Source organism: Mya arenaria, chromosome 5, assembly GCF_026914265.1.
Source record: "Mya arenaria isolate MELC-2E11 chromosome 5, ASM2691426v1".
NCBI classification, from domain to species: Eukaryota; Metazoa; Mollusca; class Bivalvia; order Myida; family Myidae; genus Mya; species Mya arenaria.
In genome coordinates, this window is record NC_069126.1 from 73788452 (window position 1) to 73808682 (window position 20231).

General features: G+C 42.9%; 1 protein-coding gene across 1 annotated transcript; it reads right to left on the reverse strand.

The window, feature by feature from the left end:
- Positions 1–386: 386 nt before the first annotated feature.
- Positions 387–14583, reverse strand: LOC128234239 (tetraspanin-18-like). The gene is made up of 9 exons (XM_052948348.1): positions 14403–14583; positions 12620–12715; positions 9938–10108; positions 9105–9176; positions 7653–7760; positions 7056–7247; positions 2402–2485; positions 1603–1723; positions 387–1052 (listed from the first exon to the last, which is right to left on the reverse strand). The coding sequence occupies exons 1-8, from the start codon at positions 14460–14462 to the stop codon at positions 1628–1630; spliced, it is 879 nt and encodes a 292-aa protein (XP_052804308.1). The 5' UTR covers positions 14463–14583; the 3' UTR covers positions 387–1052; positions 1603–1627.
- Between the last annotated feature and the right edge of the window lie 5648 nt (positions 14584–20231).

Here is a 20231-nt window from a genome sequence, read left to right on the forward strand (position 1 = left end):
AATTGACTAATGCATCACATTGCTGAAGCTTTTGCCCATTTAGTAAGGACAAATCAAAACACCCAAGATACGGAATGGCTGCTTATATATGATATCGGAGTAAAGTTCGAACTTTTTATAAACATTATCGGTCTAGTAAGAGTCCCACCACCGTAAATATTGTTGAGGAGCGTTTGTTTTTTTTAAAGCTAGTGCAGTCGGGTAGCAGTTACGAGATGTTTATTGTATTAAAAAGTTGGTTGAATGTAAAATGTTTTTTTCTTGACCGTACTGAACAATACTGAACAATAGCCGAGCGTGTTCCAATTGATCATTTTGGATAGTGCTCATGAACAGCAAGAGTCAATATGGGGATTTTGACGCTGGAAAACAATGCCATTGACTCGTTAGAGGTTCTGTATCTTTATTAAGGAAACATCAGATTCACATATAGAGAGGTTTAGAGGGACGATCGTCGGGTATCCAGTAAATTACGTTTGTGTTCAATATGAACAAAATGCGTGTTTCAATAATAAAAAAAATCCTCAACGGTTCAAATTTTGGCGCATTTTGATAAATATTTTAATTATATATGCTCTAGTTTGTTTAAAAGCTTTTGAAAAATTGATTTATAGCTTAGATTTACCAAATTAATATGATGTATGTGTCTGTTCCTGTCTGGTGTTTGTTTAAAATGTAAGTAAAATAAATCAATTTTGACAAATTTCAAAATAAAAGTTCAACATAAAAAATGTCAGTGAGTCCCTTTAGGTGAAGAGAATACAATTGACTCAATGTCTTTTTTTACGAATTTACTTGCGTTATGAAGAGGAAAAAAAACACTAAAAATTGTTTGCTTCCATGGAAACAGCAGTTAATTATAATTGTTAATATTGTTTTTATCTATCTAAATAATTTATTATATGCTTTATTTTATCACAGTTCGCTACGATTCCATATTGTAAAAGTAAAAAAAAAAACAAGAATAAAACCGAGGAAGAGTAAAACACTCAACACGCGAGTGTATGCTCAATGTCCAAAAGTTTTCAACTCGCACACTGCTTTGTCTGCGCCTGGAAGTAGAAGAAATCTCATTTAATGGTTATATTACCGTAAAACATAATAATTTCAATACGTATATTTGTTCATGCTCTTTGGGGTCAAATTATGAGTATTTAAAGGCATTGGACGGGATCTGCATTGAACCCAAACAAAATTCCTTACATGTTCCGTTTTCTATTTCAATTGGCTTTTCTTTTCGTGGCTTTAATACCCTGAAACTCTTAGGGGGCGGGCTCAGGATTTGACGTTAGGTTTAGGGGGATCAGGCTTAAATATTTGCATAATTTCTACCATATTGTTGTTAAATGTTTGGATTTTTTTCAGGATCCGTTTAATAGTTTATAACCTAGGACTTATGACTCTGCTGTTCTAATACGTTGACTGGCGATATACGAATAGCTGTTGTCAATTTCACATGGATGCTTTATTCGTTAACAAACATTTGCATATCCCTTTAATAGAAAAACATAACAACTGATTTTTACCATTTTATCTTAAATAATTTGCATAGTGCTAATTCCATATTATACCACCATCCAATGATAATACTACAGCACTCACAAAAAGTCACGTGACAATGACGTCATCACCATTGCTCTCTCCGCTGGGGACGGCCGGCAGGCCTGACCTTGGCATCATCGTTCATGACCAAGATGGCGATTCCCGACACGATCAAGAGTAGCTACAATGGAAAAAAAAACATCAAATTCAGAGATTGTATAATATATATCGTTCCGCTTGCATAACCGAACTATTACTGTCGGTCTCATGACTTCCCCGCTGGAGAACATGGCATCGTGTACACGACCAGTATGCATGAGCGGGAACATATCATTTAAATGATATTAAGAATATGCATGACCAAGCATATCCCAGTGATACACTGTTTGAAATTATCAAATAAATAAATTGCTTATTTTTGTATAATCATCCATCGGCATATATATAGACTAAAGTCGGTTAACACGAATCATGACTGGTGTTTCGATATTTCAAAACAATACAGCAGGGTCCTGTTTCAATCAGAAATCTTACTGGTAAATCTCACACTGCTTAAGAGTGCTCGGCAGACCCGTGAACATACGGGCAGACTCTAAACGATGAACGTTGAACGTTACTTATAGTTTACGTCTGGTCTTAACGATCTATATTGATCTTTATTGAAACAGTGCTCCGAACCATTCTCAAATGTGTCGATCAGTCTAAATATGTGACATGCCCAGCCTTTTTCTGTGATTGTGTGACATGCAAGGAGGAAACATGTTCGGGACCAAGCTCCGACCTCGAGGGACCGCCGGTTCTCGAACGACCGCCTATTCGAACGAGCGCAGTTTTATAGTTAATTGAAACTGCCACATACCTGGAATATCCCAACTCCACACAGAACCCCAATGGCGTACCCAGGGTTCGCAATTGTTAGTTCCCACACTTTATCATAGCAACCCTGAAAATAGACAAATGAAACGTACCAAGGCGCCAACACCATCCTATTCGTATAGTGGCTGGATTTTCATTAGATACACACGATTATTTCATGAGATTGTCTGGTATGAACAGAATACTACATACGCGATGAAAACTACAGGGATAAGCCCAGTAGCACACAAAAAATAAACGAGTGACACACAACTTATCAAACCGTTATTTAAAGCAAAGCTACGAATTGAATTGCCTATATGTAACATCTGTGACTAAATCTAAATCGTCCAGAACACATAAAACTGGTCTAAACACATAGAACATTTCTATACAATTCTAACCTACAAACACAACTTGTCCAAAAATAAATAAATGAGAAAATAAGCTGAGATTGATATTGAGATCTGACTGAGTATTTTTGTGATATTGGAGTCTGTAATAAAATTTTCAACTTATTTTTTACATCGATTGTTGATAATAATATTAACCACTCTCGTCGACCCGACTTTACGCGAGACTGTGGTCTTGTGTTGTGGGGGCACTCTGAGTACCCGGAGGAATCCCACCTGCCCGGGTTTATAACAACCGAACATACGCACATGCGAAGGTGAAAAGCGAGCACTGCGCTAACTGGACAACCCCGTAATACTTATAACAGTAACTTTGGGAACAAAAAAAGTCTAGTCCTGAGTTAGGCTCACTCTCGCTCATGCAGGGCAAACGTTATCCACACCTTTACTGATCCAAGGCCTGGGCAAACATTATCCACACCTTTACTGACCCCAGGCCGGGGCAAACATTATCCACACCTTTACTGACCCCAGGCCTGGGCAAACATTATCCACACCTTTACTGACCCCAGGCCTGGGCAAACGTTATACACACCTTTACTGACCCCAGGCCGGGGCAAACATTATCCACACCTTTACTGACCCCAGGCCTGGGCAAACATTATCCACACCTTTACTGACCCCAGGCCGGGGCAAACATTATCCACACCTTTACTGACCCCAGGCCGGGGCAAACGTTAGCCACACCTTTACTGACCCCAGGCCTGGGCAAACGTTATCCACACCTTTACTGACCCCAGGCCTGGGCAAACGTTATCCACACCTTTACTGACCCCAGGCCAGGGCAAACGTTATCCACACCTTTACTGACCCCAGGCCTGGGCAAACATTATCCACACCTTTACTGACCCCAGGCCTGGGCAAACGTTATCCACACCTTTACTGACCCCAGGCCGGGGAAAACGTTATCCACACCTTTACTGACCCCAGGCCGGGGCAAACGTTATCCACACCTTTACTGACCCCAGGCCTGGGCAAACGTTATCCACACCTTTACTGACCCCAGGCCAGGGCAAACGTTATCCACACCTTTACTGACCCCAGGCCTGGGCAAACGTTATCCACACCTTTACTGACCCCAGGCCAGGGCAAACATTATCCACACCTTTACTGACCCCAGGCCAGGGCAAACGTTATCCACACCTTTACTGATCCCAGGCCTGGGCAAACGTTATCCACACCTTTACTGACCCCAGGCCTGGGAAAACGTTATCCACACCTTTACTGACCCCAGGCCTGGGAAAACGTTATCCACACCTTTACTGACCCCAGATCAGGGCAAACGTTAGCCACACCTTTACTGACCCCAGATCAGGGCAAACGTTATCCACACCTTTACTGACCCCAGGCCGGGGAAAACGTTATCCACACCTTTACTGACCCCAGGCCTGGGAAAACGTTATCCACACCTTTACTGACCCCAGGCCTGGGCAAACGTTATCCACACCTTTACTGACCCCAGGCCTGGGCAAACATTATCCACACCTTTACTGACCCCAGGCCTGGGCAAACATTATCCACACCTTTACTGACCCCAGGCCGGGGCAAACATTATCCACACCTTTACTGACCCCAGGCCGGGGCAAACGTTATCCACACCTTTACTGACCCCAGGCCGGGGCAAACGTTATCCACACCTTTACTGACCCCAGGCCGGGGCAAACGTTATCCACACCTTTACTGATCCAAGGCCTGGGCAAACGTTAGCCACACCTTTACTGACCCCAGGCCGGGGCAAACGTTATCCACACCTTTACTGATCCAAGGCCTGGGCAAACGTTATCCACACCTTTACTGACCCCAGGCCGGGGCAAACGTTAGCCACACCTTTACTGACCCCAGGCCTGGGCAAACATTATCCACACCTTTACTGACCCCAGGCCGGGGCAAACATTATCCACACCTTTACTGACCCCAGGCCGGGGCAAACGTTATCCACACCTTTACTGATCCAAGGCCTGGGCAAACATTATCCACACCTTTACTGACCCCAGGCCTGGGCAAACGTTATCCACACCTTTACTGACCCCAGGCCGGGGCAAACGTTAGCCACACCTTTACTGACCCCAGGCCTGGGCAAACATTATCCACACCTTTACTGACCCCAGGCCTGGGCAAACGTTATCCACACCTTTACTGACCCCAGGCCGGGGCAAACGTTATCCACACCTTTACTGATCCAAGGCCTGGGCAAACGTTAGCCACACCTTTACTGACCCCAGGCCTGGGCAAACGTTATCCACACCTTTACTGATCCAAGGCCTGGGCAAACGTTAGCCACACCTTTACTGACCCCAGGCCGGGGCAAACGTTATCCACACCTTTACTGATCCAAGGCCTGGGCAAACATTATCCACACCTTTACTGACCCCAGGCCGGGGCAAACATTATCCACACCTTTACTGATCCAAGGCCTGGGCAAACATTATCCACACCTTTACTGACCCCAGGCCTGGGCAAACATTATCCACACCTTTACTGACCCCAGGCCGGGGCAAACGTTATCCACACCTTTACTGACCCCAGGCCGGGGCAAACGTTAGCCACGCCTTTACTGACCCCAGGCCGGGGCAAACGTTATCCACACCTTTACTGACCCCAGGCCGGGGCAAACGTTATACACACCTTTACTGACCCCAGGCCTGGGAAAACGTTATCCACACCTTTACTGACCCCAGGCCGGGGCAAACGTTATACACACCTTTACTGACCCCAGGCCGGGGCAAACGTTATACACACCTTTACTGACCCCAGGCCGGGGCAAACGTTAGCCACGCCTTTACTGACCCCAGGCCTGGGAAAACGTTATCCACACCTTTACTGACCCCAGGCCTGGGAAAACGTTATCCACACCTTTACTGACCCCAGGCCGGGGCAAACATTATCCACACCTTTACTGACCCCAGGCCTGGGCAAACATTATCCACACCTTTACTGACCCCAGGCCGGGGCAAACATTATCCACACCTTTACTGACCCCAGGCCGGGGCAAACGTTAGCCACACCTTTACTGACCCCAGGCCTGGGCAAACATTATCCACACCTTTACTGACCCCAGGCCTGGGCAAACATTATCCACACCTTTACTGACCCCAGGCCTGGGCAAACATTATCCACACCTTTACTGACCCCAGGCCGGGGCAAACATTATCCACACCTTTACTGACCCCAGGCCTGGGCAAACATTATCCACACCTTTACTGACCCCAGGCCTGGGCAAACATTATCCACACCTTTACTGACCCCAGGCCTGGGCAAACGTTATCCACACCTTTACTGACCCCAGGCCGGGGCAAACGTTAGCCACACCTTTACTGACCCCAGGCCGGGGCAAACGTTAGCCACACCTTTACTGACCCCAGGCCTGGGCAAACGTTATCCACACCTTTACTGACCCCAGGCCTGGGCAAACGTTATCCACACCTTTACTGATCCAAGGCCTGGGCAAACGTTAGCCACACCTTTACTGACCCCAGGCCGGGGCAAACGTTATCCACACCTTTACTGACCCCAGGCCGGGGCAAACGTTATCCACACCTTTACTGATCCAAGGCCGGGGCAAACGTTAGCCACACCTTTACTGACCCCAGGCCGGGGCAAACGTTATCCACACCTTTACTGACCCCAGGCCTGGGCAAACGTTATCCACACCTTTACTGATCCAAGGCCTGGGCAAACGTTAGCCACACCTTTACTGACCCCAGGCCGGGGCAAACGTTATCCACACCTTTACTGACCCCAGGCCGGGGCAAACGTTATCCACACCTTTACTGACCCCAGGCCGGGGCAAACGTTAGCCACACCTTTACTGACCCCAGGCCTGGGCAAACGTTATCCACACCTTTACTGACCCCAGGCCTGGGCAAACGTTATCCACACCTTTACTGACCCCAGGCCGGGGCAAACGTTATCCACACCTTTACTGACCCCAGGCCTGGGCAAACATTATCCACACCTTTACTGACCCCAGGCCTGGGCAAACGTTATCCACACCTTTACTGACCCCAGGCCGGGGCAAACGTTATCCACACCTTTACTGATCCAAGGCCTGGGCAAACGTTAGCCACACCTTTACTGACCCCAGGCCGGGGCAAACGTTAGCCACACCTTTACTGAAAACAGGACACACATTATTCACACTTTCACTGAACGCAGGGCAAATGTTTGCAACGCATTTACTAAATGCAGGGCAGTGATCCAACATGTTAACGGACATTTGGGCTCTATAAGCATAGTTCTTCTTACCGTATCGTGATAATTCAGCGTGTCACTGACGGTCTGGGCGCAGCTTAAGTCGTCAGATTGCGGAAGTGACTTGCAACACGAGACAGGCATTTTGAGCACCCGCACCTTGTTCGCGGGGTTGGTTGTCTCCTTGAGGTCCCAGGAGTTTCCATTCTCGAAATCTTTGTAGCCATCTACACCACAACACTTCATCTGATGTAAAAATAGAAATGGACTATATTTAAGGACTGCACCAGCATACCCGTGCGCGTTCAATCAGTACACATGGAAAGTCTGAAGATAAAAGCAATTTCATTGGTCAACAGTAATCATTGGACCAATAAACATGCTGGCTAACGTTATTTAACCAACCAAAAAAAACAACAGTTGTATACAATTGGCTGCTGTTCAACACAATCAGGTTTCAAAACTTGAACTGCACGCACACTTGGCATCAGGAAGTCGAACTATACTGATAAATGCATTCAGACCATTGTGAGTATATCTACTCGTTTAAAAATGAAAAATACTACCGACTTCGAGATCTACCAATCGATTACAAGACATCTACATATCCTATTAAATATGACATTCAACACAAACGAGAAAGAGACTCGCCTGTATCATGATTATGTTCCACGCAACAGTAGTGACGTCACTTCCGGCTAGCCCAGAGTACGATTTAGTTATGGTTGACTTGAGCTTCGTTTTCGCCATGTCGTCGATCTGAAAATATTGCAGGTGGCAGGTACGTCGTTTACCTCGTTTTTACTGTGTACCTATTACCGGTTAAGCCAGCTGGCTCTCTATGTCACGCGTTGTGCTACGATAGGCTACGATTAAGATAATCGTGATTCAAATGCTTGACATAATGTAACCGTCCGCTGTAGTCGGCGGATGTGCGTTCATAGTATTCCGTTTTAGACGGAAGTACGTTCATAATACGTACGTGTACTTGGTTGGTAATATGCAAAGTAGCAAAGCCCGGGCTATGTGTGGATTGAAAATTTACAGTATATAAAGACGGGTTGACCCCTTCAGGGTCGAGTATGCTTTTTCCGGAAGGGATCTGTTGGTGTTTTATAGGCGTCGCACGTTAAATATTATGAACAGATTCCTAACAAAATTTGCGTGAATCGTGCTGAGTCCTCGGTGATTCTGGTGCATGTGGTGAAGTGAGAAAAGTAAAGACAGTTGTTCAAAAAGATTGTGGTCACAGGTGTCCGTTATACTCTTAGAAATTTATCGAAATGTCATTTTATCAATTTAAATTATTTTTTTGTTAATTTTTAAACAGTATCAAAGGACTGTATGGCCATACTTTAGTGATCAAGCTATGTGACGGACACCTGTGATCGTGGTGGTATTATGATATACGTTTTCTTAAACGAAGCCTAAACGTAGTGCTGTCGTACTCGTACAATCGCCATAATCTTACACGCATCGTGTACGTGGTAGTGGATTATCGTGAATGCTCACAATCGATCACGACTTTAAATTTATGATGATTCGGTACACATGGATAGATCTGCTCTACAATTCAATATGATATTCTACGCAAATGAAGAGTGTGACGTTGTTGTTCGTATTACCGTCGTGGTGAACTCCCCAGTATTCCAAGTGCATACAAAAGAATATCAACATTTGTACAACAAAGAAAACAGATCGGGGCCAAATGTTCTATGTTCGTACCTATAAACAAGTCGTTGGGAAACGCGGCTGGGAACCGTGACAATGAGAGCTAGGCGTACTTCGTTAAATCGTAGGCGCTTACGTTTATCAGACACACAACGTTTTCTCTACTGACTCTTGAATTACTAGGTAAAAGAATGTTCGTGTACAACCGTTTCCTCTTTTTGTGTGTGTTTGTTCTTTGCTAAAATATACTAAAAACATTATTATAAAATGCGTAAGACAACATTTTCTAACTCTTCTATTTCACAATGCCAATGGAAACGTTAGCGGGGACATAACCTCGTAGGTAGCTAAAGAGTATAATTTTATGTACATCTAAGGCTCTTCGCAGTTATGTGATAAGCCCGTCCTCATGTATTAAACATGTACACTTACGGTATCAGTGGCGTAGAGCAGAATCACGCCAACTATCTCCACAACCAGCAAAACTGAACAGATCACAACGTACTGAAAAAAACAACAACACAAAACGCAAATATCAACATTTAGATGCACCGCAAGAAGAGGGGCATAACTCGATAAATATTTAGCCTGTGTGACGGGACTTGCTTCAAATAACAGTGGAAATGATCCACGACTTTTATCCTTTCCGGCACACATTGGTCAATGTTTTGCACAACGATGGTGGCAACAACGATGTCGAGACCAAGACAATGGTATTACCAATTGTATATACTATATATCCCGCAAGTTGAAAAGGATATTCTTGTTCGTAGGTTAATGCTAATGGGAAACTTGACATCCGGGGATTAAACTGACTTTGTGTGACATTGATGAACAAGTCTAATACTTACAGTGGTATACTTCGTCCGAGGAGTGAGGGCAAAATGGTTAATTCGGAACACCTCGGTCATTTTCCATGGAAAACAACCTCGGATGTGTATGGACGGTTTACAATGTCAGAAATATTTACATTTAACTACGCTGCAAGTAGTTCGCGTAGTTATTTTAATTTAGCAGTTAAACATAGTGACTTTACTCTTGGGGATCTTAATTATTTATGCAATAATACATTTTACTGGCACTCAATTTAAATCAAGATGTACAAAAACACGTCAAAACACTAATAATTAATTAATACTATAGTTCAAAATTTTACGAACTACTTTTACTGATGTACCGGCATACACCCGAAAATTGGAAAATGGCCAAGGAGTGCCGAATGTGGAAAGGTTTTATCTGCGTCTTCAAAACCGCGTCATATTTACCACAGTAAGCGCGGTCTTGGCTTTACAACACGCGCCGACACAGCCCAGGAAAGACAGTATTGTCAGCACTGCGCCGATCACTATAAGACTGATGGCCACCGTCCCCAGTAGGGCGTTCATGTCAATTTCAACATTGGAGTTTTGGTCAACTCCGGTTTTTGACAATGCAGTCTACAAAAGTAAAGGTAGAACAGATGGTATCTCAAGCGTGGAGTTGATGGAATGGATATTTCCGCTTATTTTTTCTGTAAGGAATATAATGAAAACTACAAGGACAATCCCAGTAGCCACACGTTTACGAGGATCCTGCTTTGATGCGGAAACGATAGACACACAGCGTCACAATAAAACTGAAAACTAAAAAATATATACAAAAATAAATCTTGATCTTGCCGCCTTGGAACTGTCGACTAAACAGGAGCTCATTATAGATAATGTACGTTATAACTAAATGCCAAGGTCACTATAGGTACGTTATAACTTAATGCCGAGTACCCGTGTGCGCTTCAGGATGCACTCTATATTGAAAATTGAGCATGCTACTTCAGACTGATGTTTTGTTTATGTCGGGGTAATGCACATACTTAATTGTTGTTGTTTTTGGAATTCAGTTCAATACATGCAACCAGAAAGAAAAACAACAACATGACTATCTTGGAGATTAAATATTTTCTGCTGGACTAGAACTTTGCTTACTTTCGACCGATCCGGCATGGAATCCGTGATAAAATGCTGGCAACTTACCTTTTATATTTAAGTTCGAAAATTGATGTTTTATGCATTTTTCTTTAACCGTGAGTAACGGTTTAAGCCATAAAACATTAATTTTCGAACGGAAATATGCAAATCTACGATCTGATTTCTTGTCAGCAATCTTATATCATTGGTTTGCAGATATCTACCAAAACATTTGCTCTTTTCAAGTCAAAAAATAAAAAAAAGTTGTTAAAATGGTCAATCTGTGAGAGTGCAGCTTTAAAGTGAGTGATTTTTGTTAGGAGAAACGCCTCAAACCATTTTAATGTTTTTTTTTTGGTGAAACTGAATTTTAAGGAAATGTATAGATTGTCAAATTGTTGAAGCGCTAGAAATGGCATTTTTCCAATCTGAAGTGTTGTCTGTTAACTTATAAATGTACTGGGAAATTAGTTAGTAGTGTAGAGCCATTAGGCGTTTAAACTAGTCTATCACACTTATTCCAACATTAAGTATGTAAGCTTATTCTTACTCGCACTCGGGCCTTGTCCATTCGGCGAGTGCTCCGATTAGATTGTTAGTCATTTTAGTTTTTTTGGAGCATAGTGCACAGACATTATGTAATCCTGGTTTGATCTACCCAGGTTCTGTAACGTACACCAGTGTATAACACTGTCACACGGGACCCTCATTTAGTTTCAACTTATTTATTTTACAAAGATTGTAAAACAAGCTTTTGGACCCTCATTTAACGTCCCGCCCGGAAGACCATAAGTATTTTACTGGTGTGGCAGCGAATCGAACCTAGGAGCTCTGGATTAACAGTCAAGTGTGTTACCACTAGACCACGAACCCGCCACTAATTCCAACAGCATGATTTTTATACTATTATGCTGTCACACACGAATACATCGTAACAACTTGCGGGAACCACCTTCAAATACAACGACCAGCTTAAACTAATTTCAAACAGTTAACACAACTAAAAACTACACTTAATCACGTTTTAATCAACCCCTTAATCAGTGTGTGTGTACCACGTGATAAATTGCGTCATAAATGCTACGTCGGAAGGCCATATTTTGCTTCGAATGAAAACTTGAAACAAAGATAACTTCCCTATTTCTTCACCATATTAGATAAAACATAGCGCAGTCTACGCCTCTTACGGATCCCCGCCTTCGGTCTTTACCAGAGTTTGATTGAGAGTTTAGTTTCTTCAAACACTTCGAAAAACCTTTTCACTATACGGCCGTCTGACGGAGCACTGTCAAAACAATTATTATGGACACAGGTTTGTTGAAGTGTTTGAGGAAACTAATCACCTAATCAAACTACGGTTATAAAACGAAGGCGGGGCTCTTTAAGTGGCATAGAATGCCCTTTGTTTTATTTAAAATGGTGTAGTTAAAGAAAAGTTATCTTCGATTTAAGTCTTCAATTTATGCAAAATGTTGCCTTCTGACGTAGCATATATGACATAACTTATCACGTGGTATACACACACTGTTAATGTTAAGAACGAGTGTTGGCTAATTTCGCTAGTATACCTTGCTGGTGATGAATATTGTAGCGATTACTATACCGAAGTCACTCGACTTAATCGAAGACGTATAACTATATAATAGTATATACATTGAAAGTTAATTATATATTTTTTGCTTTGATGCTGGGCCAATGGGAGTATACTACGTGCAATTTGCGTGTCAGAAATCAAAGAAATACCTAAAATAATAAACTGTAAATCCAACCGAGTGACATGAGCTGTTTCTTAACTAGTATTCAGTAATACAATCAAAACTACATGGATAAGCCCAGAAGTCGGCAACAAATTCCCGTTTGAAGGCACAAGGCAATGGCCCAACCGACAATGAACTCGAGACACAAACCTAAAAACAACAAATACAAACTACATACACCATAAAACAGACCCAAAACGTATCAAATAGCTCTAATTATGAATGAGTACTCCTACAATCGGCTCACCTGGAGTTGTTCTTTCGCGGCATTGAGCCAAACCTGTGTGTATTTGTCCCCAAACTTGATGAACAGACCTCCACCCAGCAGGGACAATCCTAACACCTGAAAAAGGAAGTTGTAGCGTTTTGACTTTGAAACAATACAAGGATGGGCCGAGTGTTAAGCATTGTGTTAAAGATAACAACGTGATTAACGTTTGTTAACGTTTTAACGTGAAATAATTGATGGTATTCTCAAATAAAACAAGTACAGCCAAACAGCTGTCTAAAACTCGTAACAAACGATGCAGAGTGCAAGTGTATCCATTAAAAATTCCAGAGATTTCAAAGGTTTGAAAGTTTACAGCGATGACGTTAACAACGTTACCCCTCGTCAACGAACATATCGATTTTTCGAATCGATTATTCTTATGGTAATGATATATATTTTGAAACACATGGATGGACTATACATAATAGACTTGGTCTTTTGGAATTTACGAAATTAAATCTCGATTTCTGACAATCGCGTAGTATTCAATCGATTTCCTGATCTTGTGATGTTTTGTCGAACGTTGATTGATAAAATGGTACTCACAAGCGAGGTCGGGATCTATCATCGTTAGAAAGCCCCACGAACTCCTCGATCATTTCCCATCAAAAACAACTTAGAAAGTATTTGAACGGATTACAATGTCAGAATTCATAACATTTTAATAGCTACGCTGCATGTAGATCGACCGCGTAGTTATTTTAATTTAGAAGTTAAACCTAAGGACTTTACTCTTAGGAAAACTTATATTTTTGTTCAGTACTAGATTTCTGTTGTAATCAAGTTGACCAAAGTAATGCAGATAACACGTTAAAACACTACAATTAACTTTTATTAATAACTTTACGAACTATTTCTACCGAAGTGCCGACATTCATCCGATGTTGTTTTCGATTGAAAATGACCGAGGTGTTCCGATTGGTGTGACCGATGATGCTGCGGGTGTTGGTGCCAGACAATGCTATCTATTTATAAACCCTTTTAAACATTACCCAGCCGTGCCTAGCAAATACCGCATCTGTATCATGTTCTGACAAAATACGATTACCTAGGTATCAATCTTGAAATGAGCATTTTTCGTCAAATTGCTTTTTCGGCTATGCCGCTTTTGTAATGACAACATTGAATTTTGAGCAGGCTGAAAATGCCACTGCACGCATATCAGTACGAGTCCGAGTAGCTTTCAAACCAAAGAGGGAAAATCTAAATACGTTAAAGTTCATTTTGTTCAAATTTTCATCGCCAGTGTTTTTCATCAATATATATTGAATGATCTACTATTTTTCAATTTAACGTACTACATATTTGTAGTTATGCACAAATAAAATTGAATATATCTCTCCAGGACTCATCCTCGGCGGTCCAGACCTATATCAAAAGCAATTTTGGACAAGTGAATTTTGAATCTGCCCGAAAAAGCGTTTCTAAATAAACATCTTCAAGACATTAACCGTTCAAACGTTATAAGTGTAATGATGTCCGAATTTTAAAAGAATCGACCAATTTAAACATGTTTACGTAAGTGTTTTAATTTAGCGTACCTAACCTTACTAGCAGTGAACACGTTTAAATATGACATAATCTAAAAAAGGCACGTTATATTAATTTAAAAACAAAAACAATACACGTCATTATCTTTACGCAAGTACTTCGGAAATAAAACACACACACAACCAACTGAATTAAAATTTATTAATTCATTTACTATATTTAAACATTTATGATTAAACATTGCAAGTAAAAAGGCATGAACACTTACGAGAAATATTATATTTACAACGACAACGTACACTCGTCCAAGGCTTGTTAATATTCCCATTTTTTTCGTAAATTTCTTTTTCTGTTCCAAAACAATTTTATTTTAATAACCCAAATATCTTTTATATAATTCAGCTACGTCGGGACACTTTATTTGGAACAATTCCACATGTTTCTTTTTTAACCTCTTCCTGGAAGAATTCAATTGGTTGAATGTATAAAAACGATTTCAAAACGTTCAAAACAAGGACGGCAGTCTGCATGCTTTTATACAAAGAGATGCGTATCAAAAAGCTATATCATTAACACAAGAATTGGCTATTTAACAAACTCTTTTGTAAAGGCACCTTGTTCTAACGTCACTCAATATTGATGAGCATGATAAACAAAATATCTAATTTAGATCGGCAGAGTTTTAGATGAATATTAAAGCTATACCATTGAATATCAGCGCGGTAATAGGATTGTCTTTGAATGAGATAGTACAAAAAAAGCATCTCTGTTAATTATTTTTAATAAAATTAACATAAAGGACGACACATTTCACAGCAAGCTTGGGAAAAGAGAAATTCGCATATAAATCATGGATACATACGATCAATTTGTTGGACCATAATGTTATAATATACAGTGTAGGAAAGAGTAGGTGAAGCCCCTCTTCTCCCGCCCGCCCGCCCCTTCCCCTTAATACCGACTATTCTTCTCTTATTTCTCCTTCTGTTCTTGTTTATGATTGTCTGCACTGTAGCGTAACACTACGGAGAACTCTCTAAGTGTCCACTTAAACTTGTTAACTTAACTTTAAACATAAAGACAATGATTCCGAGTCCATACTTTTATTTACGTTTACAATTTAAACATATCAATTTACAAAAAGTGAGCTACTAGAACACAGACTAACATCGTCTGCTCCCAAAAGTAATCTTTATACTTTAAAGGAGAACCTGTTGCTTTAACCATTTAAATTCAACATTTAGTACGTTACACGTATATGTATGGCAAAAGTATGGCTTGGTTACAATTGACTGGTGCAATACAGGAATAGTAAACCATGGTTTTAGACGGTAAGTTGAAAAGGGTGATAATGAAATAAAATTCTATTGACCTTTTTTTCTGTTGTCATTCCAGACAGCAATTCCTTTGGCAAATGGGGCCAAAACTCCCTTAACAAGGCACTCCATTGGAAATGATGTATACTCCCCAACAGGGTGAAAATTTGGAATTAAAAGTCCAAATTGGAAAATCTTACTTGTTTTCAGTTTATATTTTAAATGCCAGTTATATGTTTGGCAAAGTGGACAGAAGTATGACACATTTTTAACCGAATCCTAATTCTCAACACCTATACCCGTAATTAAGACATTTAAGGGGCGTGCGTGTTTAGAAATACAACGCAAACAGGTTGGCTTATTTAAGTGATGCACCCAAAGTTTTGTAATTGGGTTTAGTCATCTCATGAGTTATTTATAAAAGTACTTAAATGTTGATTTAATGATCAAATGAAAGATCTTCATTGGAAATTGAGTTTTAACAGCCTAAAAATCGGAATTTTGTATTAAAAAGAAGAACATTTGTATTAAACTTAGATAAAAAGGTTTTGAATATAAAGTCATTCTTTTTCAGATAAGTGCATAGTTTTACACAATTTTGAGAGCTTTTACAAGAAAAAAACAACAAATTTGTCAACACCCGTCTTGATTACACAGTATGTTAAACACACCATATTACTATTTCTACTGACTATTCATTATTTGAACTATGACTGTCCATTATTAAAGTATTGGACAGTCTATTTTTCAAATATTGGACAGTAAGTAGAAATAATGTACGGAACGCAGTCAATAACCATATAGAGTACAAATAGAACAATGGATGACGTCACACACATGTTTTAAGAACAATTATAAACATATAATCGGAACATCCTAGGTGCAATTGAGTTTAATAAACATTATCTTAGTCAGCGCGTACCATTGTGTTCAAGGTTGAACAATGTGCCTGCTATTCTCTGGTTTAAACAGACATACGGATACAGAGTAGCATTTCTTTACAGGCGTGTATATCATAAATCCCCCCAGCTCTGATTGCTCGAAAAGGTTTAAATATCGTTATCGTAAGTCTCTTATTTCATTGAGCCAAAGAACACTTAAAAAAACCTAATTAGTTTATCGTGATTAAACTTATTTCGCTTAGAAGTCTTAAAACTCTTCAAAATGAAAATATAACACAAATTTTACCTTAATAAATATAGTGAGCTTATCCTATTATAAGCGTCTGCAGATAGTTCGAGAAATTGGGAGAAGTGCGCTGGCTGTACTCACTTATCGCTGCAAGACGGTAATATGTATCTATGCCAATGTTTTATTCTAGTTCAGAGCCGGTGATCGCTTAACAGAATCTTTTAACAAATCGAAACTTAATTGACTTTGTTTTGTTATGTTTCTTTCAAACCTACTGCTTTAAGTTAGCTTTGTTTCTGCTAGGCTTTAACGCCATATGTCTTGTTACGGTGGGTGTCTCTCGCTCTGTGTCTGCTAGGCTTTGACGCCATATGTCTTGTTACGGCGGGTGTCTCTCGCTGTGTGTCTGCTAGGCTTTAACGCCATATGTCTTGGTACGGCGGGTGTCTCTCGCTCTGTGTCTGCTAGGCTTTGACACCATATGTCTTGTTACGGCGGGTGTCTCTCGCTGTGTGTCTGCTAGGCTTTAACGCCATATGTCTTGGTACGGCGGGTGTCTCTCGCTCTGTGTCTGCTAGGCTTTGACACCATATGTCTTGTTACGGCGGGTGTCTCTCGCTGTGTGTCTGCTAGGCTTTAACGCCATATGTCTTGGTACGGCGGGTGTCTCTCGCTCTGTGTCTGCTAGGCTTTGACACCATATGTCTTGTTACGGTGGGTGTCTCTCGCTGTGTGTCTGTTAGGCTTTAGCGCCATATGTCTTGTTACGGCGGGGATGCCATATGTCTTGGTACGGCGGGTGTCTCTCGCTCTGTGTCTGCTAGGCTTTGACGCCATATGTCTTGTTACGGCGGGTGTCTCTCGCTGTGTGTCAGCTAGGCTTTGGGCCACATATGTCTTGTTACGGCGGGTGTCTCTCGCTCTGTGTCTGCTAGGCTTTGGCGCCATATATCTTGGTACGGCGGGTGTCTCTCGCTCTGTGTCTGCTAGGCTTTGACGCCATATGTCTTGTTACGGCGGGTGTCTCTCGCTGTGTGTCAGCTAGGCTTTGGGCCACATATGTCTTGTTACGGCGGGTGTCTCTCGCTCTGTGTCTGCTAGGCTTTGGCGCCATATGTCTTGGTACGGCGGGTGTCTCTCGCTCTGTGTCTGCTAGGCTTTGGCGCCATATGTCTTGTTACGGCGGGTGTCTCTCGCTCTGTGTCTGCTAGGCTTTGGGCCACATATGTCTTGTTACGGTGGGTGTCTCTCGCTCTGTGTCTGCTAGGCTTTGGCGCCATATATCTTGGTACGGCGGGTGTCTCTCGCTGTGTGTCTGCTAGACTTCGATGCCATATGTCTTGTTACGGTGGGTGTCTCTCGCTCTGTGTCTGCTAGGCTTTGGGCCACATATGTCTTGTTACGGTGGGTGTCTCTCGCTCTGTGTCTGCTAGGCTTTGGCGCCATATATCTTGGTACGGCGGGTGTCTCTCGCTGTGTGTCTGCTAGACTTCGATGCCATATGTCTTGTTACGGTGGGTGTCTCTCGCTCTGTGTCTGCTAGGCTTTGGGCCACATATGTCTTGTTACGGTGGGTGTCTCTCGCTCTGTGTCTGCTAGGCTTTGGCGCCATATATCTTGGTACGGCGGGTGTCTCTCGCTGTGTGTCTGCTAGACTTCGATGCCATATGTCTTGTTACGGTGGGTGTCTCTCGCTCTGTGTCTGCTAGGCTTTGACGCCATATGTCTTGGTACGGCGGGTGTCTCTCGCTCTGTGTCTGCTAGGCTTTGACGCCATATGTCTTGTTACGGTGGGTGTCTCTCGCTCTGTGTCTGCTAGGCTTTGACGCCATATGTCTTGTTACGGTGGGTGTCTCTCGCTCTGTGTCTGCTAGGCTTTGACGCCATATGTCTTGTTACGGCGGGTGTCTCTCGCTCTGTGTCTGCTAGGCTTTGACGCCATATGTCTTGTTACGGCGGGTGTCTCTCGCTCTGTGTCTGCTAGGCTTTGGCGCCATATGTCTTGGTACGGCGGGTGTCTCTCGCTCTGTGTCTGTTAGGCTTTGACGCCATATGTCTTGGTACGGCGGGTGTCTCTCGCTGTGTGTCTGCTAGGCTTTGACGCCATATGTCTTGTTACGGTGGGTGTCTCTCGCTCTGTGTCTGCTAGGCTTTGACGCCATATGTCTTGTTACGGCGGGTGTCTCTCGCTCTGTGTCTGCTAGGCTTTGACGCCATATGTCTTGTTACGGCGGGTGTCTCTCGCTCTGTGTCTGCTAGGCTTTGGCGCCATATGTCTTGTTACGGTGGGTGTCTCTCGCTATGTGTCTGCTAGGCTTTGACGCCATATGTCTTGTTACGGCGGGTGTCTCTCGCTCTGTGTCTGCTAGGCTTTGGCGCCATATGTCTTGTTACGGTGGGTGTCTCTCGCTCTGTGTCTGCTAGGCTTTGACGCCATATGTCTTGTTACGGTGGGTGTCTCTCGCTCTGTGTCTGCTAGGCTTTGACGCCATATGTCTTGTTACGGTGGGTGTCTCTCGCTCTGTGTCTGCTAGGCTTTAACGCCATATGTCTTGTTACGGTGGGTGTCTCTCGCTATGTGTCTGCTAGGCTTTGACGCCATATGTCTTGTTACGGCGGGTGTCTCTCGCTCTGTGTCTGCTAGGCTTTAACGCCATATGTCTTGTTACGGTGGGTGTCTCTCGCTCTGTGTCTGCTAGGCTTTGACGCCATATGTCTTGTTACGGTGGGTGTCTCTCGCTATGTGTCTGCTAGGCTTTGACGCCATATGTCTTGTTACGGTGGGTGTCTCTCGCTCTGTGTCTGCTAGGCTTTAACGCCATATGTCTTGTTACGGTGGGTGTCTCTCGCTCTGTGTCTGCTAGGCTTTGACGCCATATGTCTTGTTACGGTGGGTGTCTCTCGCTATGTGTCTGCTAGGCTTTGACGCCATATGTCTTGTTACGGTGGGTGTCTCTCGCTCTGTGTCTGCTAGGCTTTGACACCATATGTCTTGTTACGGCGGGTGTCTCTCGCTCTGTGTCTGCTAGGCTTTGGCGCCATATGTCTTGTTACGGCGGGTGTCTCTCGCTCTGTGTCTGCTAGGCTTTGGCGCCATATGTCTTGTTACGGCGGGTGTCTCTCGCTCTGTGTCTGCTAGGCTTTGACACCATATGTCTTGTTACGGCGGGTGTCTCTCGCTATGTGTCTGCTAGACTTTGGCGTCATATGTCTGGTTACGGCGGGTGTCTCTCGCTATGTGTCTGCTAGACTTTGGCGCTATATGTACGGCGGGTGTATCTCGCTCTGTGTCTGCTAGGCTTTGACGCCATATGTCTTGTTACGGCGGGTGTCTCTCGCTGTGTGTCAGCTAGGCTTTGGGCCACATATGTCTTGTTACGGCGGGTGTCTCTCGCTCTGTGTCTGCTAGGCTTTGGCGCCATATATCTTGGTACGGCGGGTGTCTCTCGCTCTGTGTCTGCTAGGCTTTGACGCCATATGTCTTGTTACGGCGGGTGTCTCTCGCTGTGTGTCAGCTAGGCTTTGGGCCACATATGTCTTGTTACGGCGGGTGTCTCTCGCTCTGTGTCTGCTAGGCTTTGGCGCCATATGTCTTGGTACGGCGGGTGTCTCTCGCTCTGTGTCTGCTAGGCTTTGGCGCCATATGTCTT